This window comes from Notothenia rossii (assembly GCF_949606895.1).
Source record: "Notothenia rossii genome assembly, chromosome: 11".
NCBI classification, from domain to species: domain Eukaryota; kingdom Metazoa; phylum Chordata; class Actinopteri; order Perciformes; family Nototheniidae; genus Notothenia; species Notothenia rossii.
This window is the reverse complement of record NC_136910.1, coordinates 13294545-13312859: the sequence shown is the minus strand read 5'-3', so window position 1 is coordinate 13312859 and position 18315 is coordinate 13294545. Positions and strand designations below refer to the sequence as shown.

Sequence of the window (18315 nt, the reverse complement as noted above, 5' to 3'; positions counted from 1 at the left end):
AAGAACACAGGAAATATCAAGAGCCACTACAGCAAAGAGTGAAGCTCTATTTCCACACAGAGAGGAAGCATGTCTTTACCACAGACTGAGTCCTTTTGTCCGAAGTACGCGGCATCGAAGAGATGATCAGCTGTTTTCTCGAAGGAGGCCAGCATGAGGACACTCTCCTTCATTTTGGCTAAACCAAACCTGGTGATTCCCAGTATCTCCCCCTGAATGGATAGAAACACAGATTGCACCCATTTGAAAAGGCTTCTTACACTAGGAAGATATATCAGTATTTGGACTGGTCATACCTTGTAGGACATGAGATCTCCTAGGAGCATGACGTGGCGCCGGTCAATGCTCATTCCATGGTTCGACATAGTGTACTGAATCTCATTTATGATGGTGGATCTGGCCGCCTCAATACCCAAAGTCTTCTCCACCTAGAAAAATGCAAATGCAAAAAGCTTGTAAGCACAAGATAACTCGCCCCAGTCAGTTTAGTTAAGGCCATTTAACATTCTGCTTCAAAGACTGCCACGACCATTTGCCAAACATTCTGCCTCAGACTTTAAGAGGTTCTTCATTTCCTTTATCAGTAGAGCGAGGCAGCCCCAGGAGAAAGTGTTAGCTTTGGTTTTCAGGCTCCATGTTTTTGTTTATATTCCATTTGTCATCTGACAGGGAAGCAGAATAGCAATGAGCAGGAGGGCAGATGTGGAACCAAACAAAGGACTCAAGCAGGGCTCGTCTTAACCGCCTCTGGCTCTACATCTCTGTTTGCAGATACCTCATATGTGTTGTTTGAAGTAGTCTTGCTTCCTTTCACTCCATGCGTTGCCATGACAGACCTCAGGTTGTCCCCCTCCACCAGGAGCTTGTACATGGTCTTGGTGCTCTGTTCGTCGATGTGAATCACAGCTCGGGAAACTTCAGGTATCCCTTGAACCACCACCTTTCCAATTGAGAAATAAAAAAACATGAGCTTTACTTCTCAACACATTTACTGTAGGAGCACCACGTGAATTAAGATCCAGCACAAAACATAAAGAAGCCTTCAGTGTGTGGAGTGAGCACTAATCAGGGCTTTGGAAACTGATTTCGAGGTCAAAAAATGGAATTAAGAATGTGGAGAAAAGCAGATGATCACCTTCGGGAGTTCCCCTTTTAACTGCTGCAGCACGTAGTACATGGAGCTTTTGTTGTTCTCCCGCGGAGACACACACACCACCGCCTCGCCGTGCACAGCGATGTCTCCCGGCTTCACCCGGAGTTTGGACATGCAGATGGAGTAACGCACTGTTTCCGCATTTACCTGGAAGAAAAACACGAGAAATCTGAGGCAAAGCATCCGTTTGTTATTCTTTTAACAAAACACAAAAGCACTTCGGATGATGTGACCTCTGACCTCTGACCTGCGAGTCTCTATCGAAATCAGTCGGAAGTCACAACGGCTCATTTCAAAATAAACGTGGATTTTCGTAAAAAACTATTTTTTCGGGGTTCGGGTGTTTTGTTTGATTTTAAACAAACAAAGTCTTGGCTTTCAGAATATGAAACTTTTATTTCCAAACTCACACGATAAATACATTCTTTAAGCTTTTAAAGGGAAGATGAAAGGCTGCTCTTCTGCAGCGCCGCCCCCCCTCCCTCCGGATGACATTATGAATGTAAGCGTAGAGTAATCATAAATAACACGGCGGGGTCCGTTCCAGTTTGTTTTCGTCTGATTTCAATTAAACAAAGCCTTGGCTTTCAGAATATTAAACTTGTTTCGGCAAATTCAGATGATAAATACAACTTTGAAGCTTTGGCATAATTACAAGCAGAGAGCGGAGTCACTTAACGTCACAGCAGGCAACACACACACACACACACACACACACACACACACACACACACACACACACACACACACACACACACACACACACACACACACACACACACACACACACACACACACACACACACACACACACACACACACACACACACACACACACACACACACACACACACACACACACACACACACACACACACACACACACACACACACACACACACACACACACACACAATAATGTGACATATTTCGCTTAATATTTGGAGTACAAAAACAATCCTGATATCATTAGAAAGCTAGGAATCTCCTCTTTCCAGCAGTGTCTACAACTCAAAAAGTGTCTTCGGGTCAATGCGACTGATTTCGATAGAGCAGGTCACAAAACAGAAAGCCATCAAACAGTGAGAGGAAGAAAGACTTTGGTGCTTCATCCCAGGCTCTTTGTTTGAACTCCAAAATCAACACAATTGAAATGTGTCTTTAGGGCAGGGGTGTCAAACTCAATTTCATCCCGGGCCACATCGGCATTATGGTTGCACTTAAAGGGCCGGTTGTAATTTTAGTTATATATAAATATACATATGTAAATGTATAATATATATTAAATAATGGATTATATTACATTGTTGGCCGGGCCCTGCATTGGATTATTATCAGTTCTGGTAATATCTTCCTAAATAACTACGTCTGAAAGTCTAGAGCAAATAATTGAAAGTAAATATTCAATAATTACACCAATTGTATTGTATATTATATTCTTTGCAAGCTCTTGCGGGCCACCTAAAATTAGGTCGCGGGCCGGATTTGGCCGCCGGGCCTTGAGTTTGACACCCCTGCTTTAGGGTGACTTCCAAAATCTGTCCAGTGGACTACAGATGAAAAATAGCAACTCGAATAACTCTGGCACATTCACAGCAATGTTAATTAAAGTGCACTGTCCCTGTTGATAGGGTTCACTATTCTCTCTCTGGACCCAAATTATTGTGTCACTATGACAACAGTATTCAAAAATAAATGAATACCCACATCAGAAGGTGCATTTCCCCTTGTAAATGTGTCCTCCCCCTTGTGTTTCCATAGATATCCAACTGTTCCTTCAAGAGATCCCCCTTAGGTGGCCCCGAAAGAGTAGAATTGTCAGGAGACATCAAGCATGTCCCCTGGTGAGGTATACGTCCTGTTTAACTTTAAAATATGTATCTGTGGCATGCTCTGATTTAGAAGTGAAAAAATACATCTTGAAAAGTTGAGAAAAAAACCAACCTTGCAATATCAGTTACACTCCAATATCTATATTTGGATTGTCAACGTTTTCTTATTCAATAACTTAACTCAATTTCCAAATGTTATCCTCTTAACAATAACAACATGGTTCATAACAGGAGAAAAAAAGGTGTAGCAGGGCGAGTTGTGATGTCTCCATGGTCCCAGATTAAGTAATTACTGTGGTAAACACTGTGTAATCATGGGTGGATAAACTCGAGCTGTTTTTAATCAGTGTGGAAGTGGGCATGCATTTGGAGTACTTTGACACTGTGCTACTACAAATAAAAAGATAATGGGTGGTACCTCCAGGCGCAGCAGCCTTATTCTCTCCAGGGACAGTTTCACCAGGATGAAGCAGTCGTCGGGTAGAAAAACCTCTTCTATGTACTCAGAAATCTGAACAGAACAGGAGGAGACCGTGGCTTCATTACAGCACTCCAACAAGTTCGCACACGATTAACTGTGGTGTATAAAATAGGCATGCGGTTGGAATACCTCTCCAAGAAGTGTTTTCTCGATCCTCCCCTTCACCAGCCGGGCAAAGTCAGCGTCTTCGTCCACATCCAAATGAGCCGTGATTATAGGGGTGCTGAGTGGTGAGGAGAGGACTAAATTAGGGATGTGTATAAATTACTGTGACACAGAGATGATGCTGTAGCCCCGCACAGCTTATTCTGCTAAGTGCCCTAATTCAGTTTCTAATCCATTGATTTAAGAAGGAACTGCTTAATTTTAAAGTGGCTTAAAGCAGCAGGAAATATCACACAAAAGATCTGCTTCCTCTCTCTTCTCTGCCGCTTTATCTCTCAAACCTGATGTTCTTTGATGCATTGATAATCTCTTTGATGCGAGGCACCCCCAGAGTGATGTTCATGGACGCCACACCGGCGAAGTGGAAGGTCTTCAGGGTCATCTGAGTGCCGGGCTCTCCGATGCTCTGGGCACAAAGAGCTCCCACCGCGGAGCCCGGCTCCATCTGAGCTCTGCACGGGGAAAAAACACAAGAAAAGAGACGGTCTTTGGTCTGTCACTCTTTCATTAAGCTGGAGAACATCATCATCTCAACAGTCGTGTGTACAAGGTGTACAAGGGATACAAAAAGCCAATCACGTCGACACAAATCCACTGTCAATCTGCAAAAACGTTACCAAAGCTAATGAATGTACTGTGTGAAGGCACATTAATCATAGAATGTCGTTTAATTGTAAAATACATTTTTTGATTTAACTAAGAAATTTGATTTTTTAATGTAGCATTAGCAGTGTCAGCACAGTTTAACACTTTGCTGTTAGCTATGCCAGGGACATGGCTTCTGAAATAGCAATGGCTTTCTCTCAACAACTACAGGAGGGTTTGACATTTGATCTGTGTAAAATCCTCCATGGTTACCAAAGAAACCATCAGGAAGCCTGGTGACGTTAGTGATGAAATTCTTTCCTGTCAGGACCTTGAAGGTTGACATTTGTGGTGGAATGGAAGGATGGTCATTGATTTTGATACAGACCTTTTAAGGATGATTGAACAGCTTTTGGGATATTTTTCCAGCATCATTTTTAACGTTGAATTTGGGGTGGATTTGATTTGATTTGATTAGAAGAAGAAGAAGAAGAAGAAGAAGAAGAAGAAGAAGAAGAAGAAGAAGAATTGGGAGGGATGAAACCCTCTTTAACGGTCACACATGCAGAGCACACAGCACACACAGGGTGTTTCTCTATCGCGAGTAAAGCTGCTCCAGAGCCACTCCAGAGCTGCTCCAGAGCCACTATTTCAAGCATAGTACGTCGTCGAGTGCCGCCCAAGTGCTGTTCCAATGTCCAGCATACTTGGAATTCTACCGAGCCCGGCGTACTTTGTTTGGAGAAATCTTGAGGCTGCACATATGTAGGCTCCGCGGTCTTAAAATCCCCACAATGCTTTGCGCACGGACCAATTTCCCCAAATCTGTGGCGGAAAATGTAAGGCGGGGCCTCTCATATGACGCACACCTGCACACTTGCTAGCCTGTTCTTTGTTTTCCGAATGCCAGGAAGTATTCTTGCCTCGCTTCTGAAGCAAGACGCTCGGAAGACATGTGCTACCAAGCAAGCGTACTCGACATTGAGAAACACCCACTGTGACATGTGTTCTCTGCTTTTAACCCATCCTAGTACCAGGAGTCTAGTACTAGGAGCAGTGGGCAGCTAAAGGGGGATGTTCGGTGCCTTGCTCAAGGGCACCACGGCAGGGCAGGAGGTGAACTGGGTCCTCTCCAAGTAGCAGTCCACACTCCATATTTAGGTCTGGTCGGGGACTTGAACCGGCGACCCTACGGCTCACAGTCCAAGCCCCTACTGACTGAGCCACTGCCGGACCTGTCGCTAAACTATACTGTACTAAATAATGTTGTAACTTTAATCAAACCCACATCTTTATTCTTGACCACTTTATGCAGTGACTGGCAAGGTGTGCGCAGTGAGAAAATAAGCAGCGTTTTAGTCTGAGTAGTCTATTTCAGTCACTGTAAAAGCGTCACTTTGAATGCGTTCCAGGAAGAACTGACTGAAAATGTTTGCCATTAACTTCATATTTCAATGAACCACAGAAAACAGGAGTCTTGTACCTCATGTACTTGTTCCTGCAGGTTTCAAGGAACTTCTCCAGCTGGGTGGGGGTTATGCGGTCCAGCTGATAAAGCACTTTTGGCTGCACAACAAAAGGTGGGAAGAGAAGCAATGAAATACAGATGTAGTTGAAGGACATTGCTGTATTAAACACATTCATTAACAGTGTGTGATGCCAACCTCGCTGGTGCCATTGTCGTTGATGCCGTATTTGTCTCTGGTCTTTTTGATCCGTTCTGAGATGTTCTTAGCAAATTTCCTTATCTCCTACAGTTCAGGGAAGACAATTCAGCAATGTCAGAGGATAATCTCTGAATAAAAACAATTACCCAAGTGTGTGCTGCTTGAATCGATACACTGTCATGCAGTTGTTAGAAATGACAGTAAATCAAATGCAAACACCCAGTAGTTCACATTGAACAATCTCTTTAAAAATAAAACATCAGCAGTGTTTTAAAGAGAGCACTCAAAGCTTACAAATCAGCACAAACAAGGCAACAGTGGGGTAATTGAGTTATTATCAATCTGTTTGAGTTCTTGCTGACACGCCATTCCTCGGGTCGTTAAAGCACACTCCATCATGCTCGGTCACTATACCTCCAGGTACTTCTCTGAGCCTGTCTCAGTTAACGCCTTCACGAAAGGGGGGAAAGGTTCACATGAATTACTCCCAGCTCACCAATTATCTGCATGTAACTGGCTTTGACTTCACATGATTAAATGTTGACGCTAAGAATTTAATCCAAGGCAACCGTATTTTCTAAAGGCCGCCTAATAACCTTTCACAAGCCGTCCTCATTAAAGCATACGGTCAAAAGCAAACACTTTAATTGATGTTTTTGTGCTTATGAATGTTTGCTGACCGAGGGAGGTGTAATGATTATTTCTCTGCTTTGTCTACTAGAGATGTAATGATCCATTTTAGCGAAATGAAGTGTCAATAATCTATTATCATTGTGAAATGTGGCACTTTATATTAGAAGATAATACCGTTTTCAAATAGAGAAATCCTATTCAAATTGCTTAGGGAGTTGATATAAATGTAACTGAATCTGTTAAAAGACATGATATAGACAGCAGCCCTGAATTAAATTGAAATATTTGTCAACCTTTATAGTTAAAATAGTATTTTTTTTTTAAATCGTTAAAATATTATATTATGATGAAACTTGTGCTTAATCCAGTAATCACTTCAGAAAAGAAATATACAAAAAAAAAACTAAAAAGGACATGAGTTGAAGGCTGCTTCACTGTTAGGATACACCCGACATCCTGTGCCCTTAAAAAAAGGTGGACAACAACAATGATTCTTTATTGTCAATTCCTTAAGTATCCTTGTGTTGTATTTGCTGAAATAATTGTTGTGCTTCCTGCAGCAGGAAGGTCTTCTTTTGCATGGCATGTTTATCAAGGAACAGGAAATGCTATATTATTAAAATATGTTCTAAAACAGCAAGCAAGATTGATCAATCCTTGTGAATTTAAAAGCATAACATCACAGCTTTATCCTTAAATCCTATACACTGAAAGTTCAACATGTTAAATCTCCTTTTACTTTATGAGTGGCTCTGCTCTGGAGGAAGCACATTGTGCAAAAGGTATTCGTCATTATCTTCTCTAAGGAGGAAATCTTCTCGGCCTTGTCCATTTTTAAGTGGGTCTGTCAAAAGCCTTCACTTAGAATAGATGGTTTGTAATCACTAAACGGAAAAACCAAAAAACCTTGGAGAATTGTTGATGCAGATGCAAATCTTTGATTGAATTTCTTAACTTTCTCACCCTTTTTGAAAATGTTATGCATTTCCTCATGAAGTCGTAAGCTTAGAATATTAACATTGCTGAAATAAACATTTGTGAGATTGTTTATCAATGAAATAAGCTACGAGCTCTAACAAAGAGTGCTTTGTGTTTCTAATGTTCCTGTTACTCCACACTTCTAAGAAGGGAACCACTTTACCTTGGGAGTTTAGCTACTTTCATTTGGCAAGCTGTGTGTCCAATTAACCGCTTATCCACGATGGGAGTGAAGGTGAACCGAATCCTAAAGTTTAGAGCACTTCTAAGTGCTTTTCAGAAATATAAAAGAAAAATAGAACTTTGAGGTTACCTCCAGGAAGACGTCTCTGCAGCACAGGAAGTCGGTTCTCTTCATGATGGCGTCAGCTGTGAGGACCAGCTCGTTCTGACTGAGCGCGGGCTCCTTTGGACACGCATAGATCGCCTTAGGGGAACAGAAGGGGGTCGTTAGGAGGGAAATGCACTCAACAGTTCCTGATAGCTTCCCCACTCGAGGGTTAACAGCTCTTGAAGCATCTGAGACCACTCTGACTCCCAGCACAATCTCTTGGTTATGAGAGTGTGTTACGAGTTGCAGTAGTTCTGATTACATCTTCAAATAATCATTATGATCTCAATTCACTGGAGCTGTTTTCTTTAAAAATGTATATAGGGCTACAAGCAGTGGCGACTGGTCATTAGGGGCAGGTACAGGGACAGCCCCACCTAGTGTCAGCAGAAAGTATTAAAAATAATGATTACCAAAAAAAAAATCTATATACAGTGGGGCAAAAAAGTATTTAGTCAGCCACCAATTGTGCAAGTTCTCCCACTTAAAAAGATGAAAGAGGCCTGTAATTTTCATCCTAGGTATAGCTCAACTATGAGAAGAAAAAAAATCAAAAAAATCACATTGTCTGATTTTTAAATAATTTATTAGCAAATTATGGTGGAAAATAAGTATTTGGTCACCTACAAACAAACACGATTTCTGGCTCTGACAGACCTGTAACTTCTTCTTTAAGAGCCTCCTCTGTCCTCCACTTGTTAACTGTATTAATGGCACCTGTTTGAACTCGTTATCAGTATAAAAGACACCTGTCCACAACCTCAAACAGTCACACTCCAAACTCCACTATGGCCAAGACCAAAGAGCTGTCAAAGGACACCAGAAACTAAATTGTAGACCTGCACCAGGCTGGGAAGACTGAATCTGCAATAGGTAAGCAGCTTGGTGTGAAGAAATCAACTGTGGGAGCAATTATTAGAAAATGGAAGACATACAAGACCACTGATAATCTCCCTCGATCTGGGGCTCAACGCAAGATCTCACCCCGTGGGGTCAAAGTGATCACAAGAACGGTGAGCAAAAATCCCAGAACCACACAGGGGGACCTAGTCAATGACCTGCAGAGAGCTGGGACCAAAGTAACAAAGGGTACCATCAGTAACACACTACGCCGCCAGGGACTCAAATCCTGCAGTGCCAGACGTGTCCCCCTGCTTAAGCCAGTACATGTCCAGGCCCGTCTGAAGTTTGCTAGAGAGCATTTAGATGATCCAGAAGAGGATTGGGAGAATGTCATATGGTCAGATGAAACCAATATAGAACTTTTTGGTAAAAACTCAACTAGACGTGTTTGGAGGAGAAAGAATGCTGAGTTGCATCCAAAGAACACCATACCTACTGTGAAACATGGGGGTGGAAACATCATGGTTTGGGGCTGTTTTTCTGCAAAGGGACCAGGACGACTGATCCGTGTAAAGGAAAGAATGAATGGGGCCATGTATCGTGAGATTTTGAGTGACAACCTCCTTCCATCAGCAAGGGCATTGAAGATGAAACGTGGCTGGGTCTTTCAGCATGACAATGATCCCAAACACACCGCCCGGGCAACGAAGGAGTGGCTTCGTAAGAAGCATTTCAAGGTCCTGGAGTGGCCCAGCCATTCTCCAGATCTCAACCCCATAGAAAATCTTTGGAGGGAGTTGAAAGTCTGTGTTGCCCAGCGACAGCCCCAAAACATCACTGCTCTAGAGGAGATCTGCATGGAGGAATGGGCCAAAATACCAGCAACAGTGTGAAAACCTTGTGAAGACTTACAGAAAACGTTTGACCTCTGTCATTGCCAACAAAGGGTATATAACAAAGTATTGAGATGAACTTTTGTTATTGACCAAATACTTATTTTCCACCATCATTTGCAAATAAATTCTTAAAAAATCAGACAATGTGATTTTCTTTTCTCCTTTTGTCTCTCATAGTTGAGGTATACCTAGGATGAAAATGACAGGCCTCTCATCTTTTTAAGTGGGAGAACTTGCACAATTGGTGGCTGACTAAATACTTTTTTGCCCCACTGTATATATATTCGGGCTGTCAAACGATTAAAATTTGTATTCAGATTAATTACAGCTTAAAAATGAATTAATCATGATTAATCACCATTCGAACTATGTCCAAAATATTCAATTTCTTTATGTATATTGTTGTGGGAATGGAAAGATAAATGAAAGAAGGCGGATTTATCCATTTAACATACAGTATATGTATGTTTATTATAACATTGTTCTGTGTGTCAAAATGAAAGACAGCCCACACACCTATCAATCATCAAACCTTGGGGTCTTATTTCTTTACGTGTTGATTTCTATCAACACGTAATGTTGTATCGATGTATATAGAATGTACTACAGCAAAAGTATTCTCCGTCGGGACTTCCTGCAACAACACCACGCCGTTATCTTGATTCTGATTGGCCAGAGGACATTATCAAAGATGTTCTATTGAGAAGACGATCACTTCGTACCAAAAGTTTTCAAAACCGTTTCTAGTCTTCGGTATTTTCAGACAAGTGGCTACTGAAATCAATCTTACTAACTGCTGTCTGTACAATTTACACGGCGCGAGTTGGCAGACTTTATTTTGCTTACTTTAACATCATTTTTCATGGTGGGGCTAAGCCATTTATTGGTATGGCTGTAGCCTATCCCAGCCATACCCTGGCGCTGCCACTGGTGGGATGTATGGGGCGGGCCATTCTGCGCATGCGTTAAATGCGTTAAATATTTTAACGCAATTAATTCCAAAAATTAATTACCACCGTTAACGCAATAATTTTGACAGCATTCATATATATATATATATATAAAATATATTTGGAGATCATGTTTATTCATCTGATTCGTCTGTACATTGCTGTTTTAGTCTGTGTTCTTCTAATTAGTGTCTACAGTGTGTGCCTATTGAGCTGTTTAGAGCCATGTGGGACAAAACCCGATCATGCCCCTCCCTCTCAATGTCTAAGTGAACGGTGACTGTAAAAACTACACTGCGAGTATTTTCCTATTTAATGTGTGCGGCAAAAAAATAATGGCCATAATTCAGAGCTGATTGGCTGTAAGTACGTGTGCCGCGAAAAGTCTGGTGTGTGAAGAGCAGACGAGAGAGCTGCAGTGACGCTCCTAAAACCCGGAAGTAAGCTGCGCATGGGTTCCGTCGACAAAAAAGCAATGAGATTTCTCCACAGGATTTTAGAAAATAGCTCGAAATAAGATCTGTGGGAAACGTACCTCTTAGATAAATTCAAGTTTTGTTCAGCCGGATAATATCCACATGTCTACCCTACTTTTATCATTTTTTAATCATAAATCTATCGATTAGATTTATGATAGACTTTTGAAACTACAAGAAGATAAGGAGGACTTTCACAAAAAAGTAATAGAGATTTTTGTCCAGAAGGATAGGCAAATGGACTTCATCTTCAAGTCAAGGTAAGACCACAATTTTATTGAAAATGGGATCTTACTAAGAGAGAACAATTCAATGTTTAAATTACATTTTTTGGGTATCCTTTTGTTGAACTGTCTGTTTAAAATTAATTGAAGCATCAGACTAAAAAAGCTTTTGAAAATAATATTATATTTTGATTTAGGTCAAAATATAATATTTGTAAACCTGAAGAGTCAGAGCCAGTGCCTCACCAGCCATGAACCTCACTGCACGTCACTGCAGAAGCTTATATATAGACATCTACGTTTTTTGTGCCCCTCCACTTTTGTACATATAAAAATGCCACTGGCTACAAGTGCTTGTACCATTACTGTACATGCAACCCAGTCTCACTAATCATGAAATGTAATCTACTGACGCGATTTTCTCATTTTTTTCGTGTCACACAGAACGATTTTAAAAGCAATCTATTTCTATTGGTAGTATGTTTCGTGCCTGCAACAAATAATAACAAATTAGAAGGAATTTTTTCAGTATTCTGAGGCCCAATTTCTTTTCCTCACAGACGGCAAAAGAAGTCCGACATTATACAATTTAAAATAAAAACAATAATCGTGGCTTGATATTGAGTAAGAAAATGTTTTTATGAACCACACAGCTTCCGGTCTTCCAAGACCCGAACCGGACAAAAAGACGTGGTGCAGGCACGAAACATACTACCAATAGAAATACGTTGCTTTTAAAATTGTTCTGGGTGACACGAAAACAATTGGAAAATTGTGTGGGTGAACACGAATCAATAGATTGAATGTATTTCGTGACTATAACACGAAATTCCGTGAGACTGGGTTGTTACATGTCATCAAGGATAGATGGATGGTAACTGCCCTACTATAAATGGATACATTATAGACAGATGGAGGACAGACAGAAATGCATACACACTTAGGCCTGTCGCGATAATCGATAAATTGACTTATCGTACGATAAATAAAGATGGACTTGATAACTTTACTGAGCTCGATAAATTGCCCTTTACATGCGTGTTTGTTTACATAAGGATGTGACCAGCATTTTAGCCAGGAGCGCTGTGGCTGCCGGCCCGGTGCGCTGTGAGGGGCGGGACTCACACACAGCCCATGACACAGCCAGGTCAGGACACTCCGCGTGCAGCAGCCAAATGAACAATATAGAGACAAGCAGGAGACAACGTGTGACTTACTCGAGGGGAATTCGAAGTTAAATGGAAGTGGTTGCAAAACCTAATACCACATCTCCGGTGTGGGAATATTTTGGATTTAAGCCAAATCAACTAGGCGAACCTACGGACTTGAATGAGCCGTGCGGTGTGTCGCATTTGTTTTAAGAAGGTAGCAACAAAAGCTAGCAATACGACCACTGAAAAACAACGACCCCATTCCGTTTTCCCAGCTGGGAGCAAACACGGCAGCTGGAGATGGAGAGCCCCCACCTTCCCTACAGTTTGCAATCAAAGATGCATTTGCCCGACAATGCAAACATGTTGGTGTTCCTTGCTCGAAATCTTTGAAAAACAGATTTGGATATGGCCTGTTGAGGCATCTGGGTCTTTGTATGGACAGTGTACTGTACACTTGACTGTTGTTTTAAGGAGGTTTTTTTTGCTTGACACAATGTGTGCTCATATTTATTTATCTATTTATTTATGAGAGAGAGCTCTGTTTTCCAGCCTGAGTCTATTTAATTGATTGTGTTGGTTGTGTGTGATTTTAATGAATTTGTTATAATTAAATGTATTTGTTTTATTTATTATATATAATTTATATTATTTCACATTTCATTTGCAATGTTGAATGTTGAATACAAAGTTCTGTTTGAAAGGATGTACTTGAATTATTATTATATATTATCATTATGTCAGTGGTCTAAAATGGTCTTACAACGGTGTCGACAATATTATCGTTTATTGCAATAATTTCCGGGAAAATGTATCATCCAACAAAATTAATTATCGTAACAGGCCTATACACACTCATTTATTATTATTTTATTGTACAACACAAGTAGCATTGTGTCAGAAGTAGGGTTGCAAAATTCCAGGAATTTTCAAAGATGGAAACTTTCCATGGGAATTAACGGGAATAAACGGGAATTTATGGGAATAACAGGGTTCCTGCAGGTATCGCCAACTCAAATTTAAGACTTTTTAAGACCTTTTTAAGACCACTTTGAATATAATTTAAGACCTATTTCATGGCAAGAAAGTATGAAGGAAAATTGCAATAAAAGAAGAAATACGTAAAAAATTACTTACAAAGTAAATGTATTCATGTTCAAAATAAGAACAATGACTGAACGTAACAGCATAACAGTACAGAACTGTGTTAGCCAAAAGGTGTGTATATGTGTCAGGGCTGAGCAATTCATCTTATTTTAATTTTGGCCTGCCACAATTAGGAAACAACATAATCGAAAAAAACTATTATTTAGCTTTGCTAGGTTGTGGCAGTGCACTAGAACATATTTGATCTAATTCATTTTAGTCTAATTTATTTTTATTTATCATATTTATATATGTTTAGTAGCTTGTGGAAGTGCCCTCCAAAATATTTGTTGATCTTGTTTATTGGTATTTATTATTTTGATATTATTTATTTAAATGTATCATTTATTTAATACATTTTTGTATTGGTTTTTCAGTTGAATTATACGTTCAGGGTAATTAACAGTTCAAAAGATACTGTTCAAATTATACACATTATGTTTTAAAGTTCAATACATTTATGTTTTCAAAGTCAATGAATAATCATATTTAATAATCGTGATATCAATTATTGACCAAAAATAATCGTGATTATGATTTTTGCCATAATTTTTGCCAAGCACTAAATTCGATGTTTTCCAACCAAATACGGTTGAACTGACACTTCCCCATATTCATTTGTAAGTAGATTTGAAGATACCTGAGTTTCTGACTGCCGCTAGCTGAAGCTTGGTTGCTAGGTTACTAGCTGGGTGTTCTCCAATAAGGGGCCAGGGGAAACAAAGTTAAAGAGCATCTTGCAGGTTGTTTTTTTTCTACATTTATGCTTAAACTTGCTTGAAAATTACAATTAAAAAAGTGAATGTAGGATTTGATATGTTTTACGAGACATAAGGGCAGGAATTCTGAGGGAAAGGAGCAATTTTGAGCTCTGCTCTTAAAAACGGCTTTTTTTTTAAGGTCATACGTCAAACGCGTCATATTACATCACAAAGAGTAAACATCTCCGCTCTCTGACCGCGGGTATAGTTAGTAGTTGCGTTGAGTTGAGCGGTTGTGTTGAGCACATACTCTCCACAGCTTTATCAGGAAACCGTATTACATCTCTCCCTATTTTTTTTAAATCGAGTGTATTCATCATTTTCCTACACATTTATTCACAGGTGTCTTTAACCTGGAAGTTGCTCTTTAATGATTACTGGTTCCATGTTGATTTATTTCAATACAAATTGTTGGGGGGAACTGAAAGGCTATTACCGCACTGGTTACTTTGCAGCCCGGACATTTTCCCCAAAACAGATTTAGACGCGATCGCAACAAAGACGTACCTTTCAAATCCAATCATTTGTAAGACCTTCTAAATCATATTTCAGACCTTTCTTATTTATTTGGTCATATTTAAGACCTTTTTAAGGCCTTAAATTCAGATTATCAAATGTAAGACTTTTTAAGACCCCGCGGGAACCCTGGAATAAACTGGGAATTTTCAAAATTGAAGGTTGGCTCTTCATAGGGAACTTAAATATAGTTGGGGAAAGTATATTTTAGTATAATCTTGACTAAAACAAACCGGTGCCATTCAAGTACAATTGAATATCCATGCCATAGCACACTGCTTACTCCATGGCTATTGAGACCACACCCCCTACGGGCACTGGCCATTCCTCCATCACATGCACAGATGAGTAATATTTAACTCAACATTCCTGTTTACGTTCTTCAATGAAACAAATAATTGTTCAATAAAATAATTAAAACTTGTTCTGTTCTACTTTAAAAAAAAAAATAAAAAAATCTGTTGAAATGTCATGTTTTTTGTTTAATTTTGCGTTTAATATTTCCAAAATTCCCCAGCTTAACTTCCCAGTTGTATTTACCGGAAACTTTCCGCAACCCTAGTCTGAAGTATGCTCCGTATAGAAATGGCTTGTCAATAACAAAATGACATGCAGCAGATGGCTTTCCTTCAGAGCTCATCATCTCGATCAATCTTCTCTTGCAAACATAATCTTGCCATTCATTACCTCTCACTGCGGTAAACACAGGTGTCTTTTGACACTGATTGCTGACTGCAAATCACACAGAAACACAAGGGAACTACAGTAACTTTTCCTGAATACAGTTATAAAAGGCCAAGTTCTTACATATAAATGGGTGTTCACTTTAAGACACACAACAGCTTTCTGTTGATAATTGAACGTATGGGTTTTATACTGCCTTGTTTAAAACTTTTACTGATGTAAAGAAACCCAAACAGCTCCATAAAACATTTATAACAAAGTTTGTAATAGTATGCTGTGAAGCCCAGGAGTTTATTTAATGATATAATCGTTTAAAGAACCTGGCTATTTGTGTTGCCTGGGGTCTGAAATGATGAAAGGTTTTTCAGTAAAAAAAAGAAACATGAGAATGTTTTCACAGAGGAGATTATCCGCTAATGAGCTGCCTCTTAAAGTTAGCAGTAGGCTTCTCGCAGTGGGAGAATATCCCACTGGTGTTTTTCTCCCAGAGCATCGGTATACAGTATATTAGTGTTACTCACATTTAAAAGGCTTCCCTTATTGAACCAGTGCTATTAGACAGATAGCTTGGGTTTCTCTATTATTGTCATACAGGCCTGATGACTGATCTGTCTTTTCTGTGTCTGTTTAGTATGTGTGAGGTTGAACTTAGCTCAGGCAACACTAAAGCACACAATCCTTGAGAGAAAAGCAATCAGATAAAAAAGGAAATCTATTGATTTTCTCTTAAAATATATACATCTTATAAACCCAGGACCTACTCCACCAGATCCATGTTCTTCTTTTTGTTAAGTTCATGCTCTTCTTTTTAGCCTCACAGCAGCTGGGCAGATTGGCTTAGCATAATTAAAGGAAATTTGGCTTCTACAGTACCTCATATAGACTCCAACCATGACCTTCTGGTTTTGAGAAGCCCCATAGACTTTTATGTTTTATTACAAATAAAACAGACTAATCATTCAAAGTGAAGTGGTTTGCAGAGCACATTCATAGACCATGAGCTTGAGATACAGACATATGACACCAAACGAAAAATGAATGAAGGACCATTGTTAGCGTTTTATGTCTGCACCATGAACAGGGATTTAGGTGAAGGTTATTTGATAAAAAATGTATGGGTCTGCACATGTGTTTGTGTACAGTTTGTGGGGGTGTGTGTGCAGGGAGGCAGGGACGCATCAGACGTGGAGGAAGATAAGAAACAGCAGATGAAAGAGATGAAAATGCCAAGTCGAGCGAGGAAAGCTCACCCGTATGTTGTCTAGGACTCTCTGAAACTCCAGCGGCTCGTCTTTCCCCTCCATGTCGGTTGGGTCGAGACCATCGCCGCCATAAATAAACTGGATGATGTCGCCGGTGGAGCTGCGTACTGTCAGGTCGTACTGTGAGCACAGATCCTCCAGGGACTTCACCAGACGCCTCTGTCCAAACACAGGCAGGAACACAAAAAGAAATCATGGTGACATATCCCAGAGACATTAAATTACATTTCAGATAAATGTGGGAAAATAAATGAGATGCAAACTTCTTCTAAAAGTGTTCAAGCATTCCGACTGTTATCTTATTTGCATGTTTGGAGACAAACCTGGATTCAATGAATGACAAAAAGTTCTCATTATAATGCAGAAATGCAAAATGTTCACAAACTCCAGCTCCCAGGTGTGCTGCTTTTTCAGTGTTTTTTGATTTATTTTAAATGTAATATCTTTGGCTTTTGGACAGCTGGATAAGACCATTATTCTTTGGAGGTCTTTCCTTTTTTAATTTAGACCAACATTGGTAAAATGGTTATGATCGGAGTGAGGAACAAAACGTATGTTTAGAGCCAATTAATGCTCTCTTGGCTCAACACTACAAGTGGCCCCTTTCACATTTGTGTTTTATTTAAGACCCTGAAGTCAGCTTGTGCATCTTGTGATCGCCATTTTCCTCTATTTTTACTACTTTCCAATACTACAGACTAAATGGTAAGAAAATATTACCATGGTAATGTAAGATGAATACAACCATAAGTTCCAGCACAACGACTCATTTTAATTGTCAAGAACCCTTTTTCTTTTTACAAATGTACTTGCATCACAACACATATAACAGTTATGAATATATGTTGGAGAAGTGAATTACGCCCCACTATGTACCGCCCCCATACATAAGCTTGTAATACGTTTTTGCAAGACATTTCTTCTATTCAAAGAATCATTTGTGAATAGGTGCAGGATTTAATTGGAAATAAATCATCAGGCGTTACCTGCATATATCCGGTCTCTGCAGTTTTCACAGCAGTGTCCACCAGACCCTCTCGCCCAGCCATGGTGTGAAAGAAAAACTCTGTGGGGGTCAGGCCGGAGTAAAAGCTGTCGGCCACAAAGCCTTTAGCAGCAGGCAGCTGTGGAGAAATGATTGTGAAGCCTTAATATTCCAGAAAATGGTAAGTGTATCTACAGTTGTTATTTATGCTATCCAGTTTCCATCAATTTTGTTTTTCCTCTTCTAAATTATAGAGAAACAAAAAGTATAGATAGAGGCAAAACAATGATTACTGTCAGTGCACTGAGGATTTTTGATTAAGCCAATCAGTGGCTGTGAATATATAATGACAAACCACCAAAGAAAATCAATGTCAAGGCCCTTCAAAGCCTGTGTGAGAGCTGGAAGAGGCCCCCTATTGTTGAAATCACATTTCAGAATATTAATAATTCAATGGAAAAAACACATAACAAAGCCTCAAATAACAGCCATTCATTCAAAGAAAAAAAGAAACCATTGTGTATATAACGGCAGAATAATTCAGAATACAACGTATAACACCTTTGAGTATCAAACAGCACAGTCATTTAAATAAA

At 39.8% G+C, this 18315-nt stretch overlaps 1 protein-coding gene across 2 annotated transcripts in view; it reads right to left on the bottom strand.

Moving 5' to 3' along the window:
- polr3a (polymerase (RNA) III (DNA directed) polypeptide A) overlaps positions 1–18315 on the bottom strand; it is a 39213-nt gene that overhangs the window by 797 nt on the left and 20101 nt on the right. Inside the window, exons 19-31 of one of the 2 annotated variants that reach the window (XM_079659456.1) lie at positions 17721–17858; positions 16723–16893; positions 7808–7921; positions 6298–6333; positions 5881–5967; positions 5700–5782; positions 3913–4083; positions 3596–3689; positions 3404–3496; positions 1136–1300; positions 776–940; positions 297–428; positions 80–212 (exon numbers count right to left, since the gene is read on the bottom strand). In XM_079659456.1, the coding sequence (XP_079515582.1) occupies positions 80–212; positions 297–428; positions 776–940; positions 1136–1300; positions 3404–3496; positions 3596–3689; positions 3913–4083; positions 5700–5782; positions 5881–5967; positions 6298–6333; positions 7808–7921; positions 16723–16893; positions 17721–17858 (1582 nt within the window). The remainder of the gene's footprint in view (positions 1–79; positions 213–296; positions 429–775; positions 941–1135; positions 1301–3403; positions 3497–3595; positions 3690–3912; positions 4084–5699; positions 5783–5880; positions 5968–6297; positions 6334–7807; positions 7922–16722; positions 16894–17720; positions 17859–18315) is intronic. The other variant, XM_079659457.1, reaches the window with a different exon arrangement.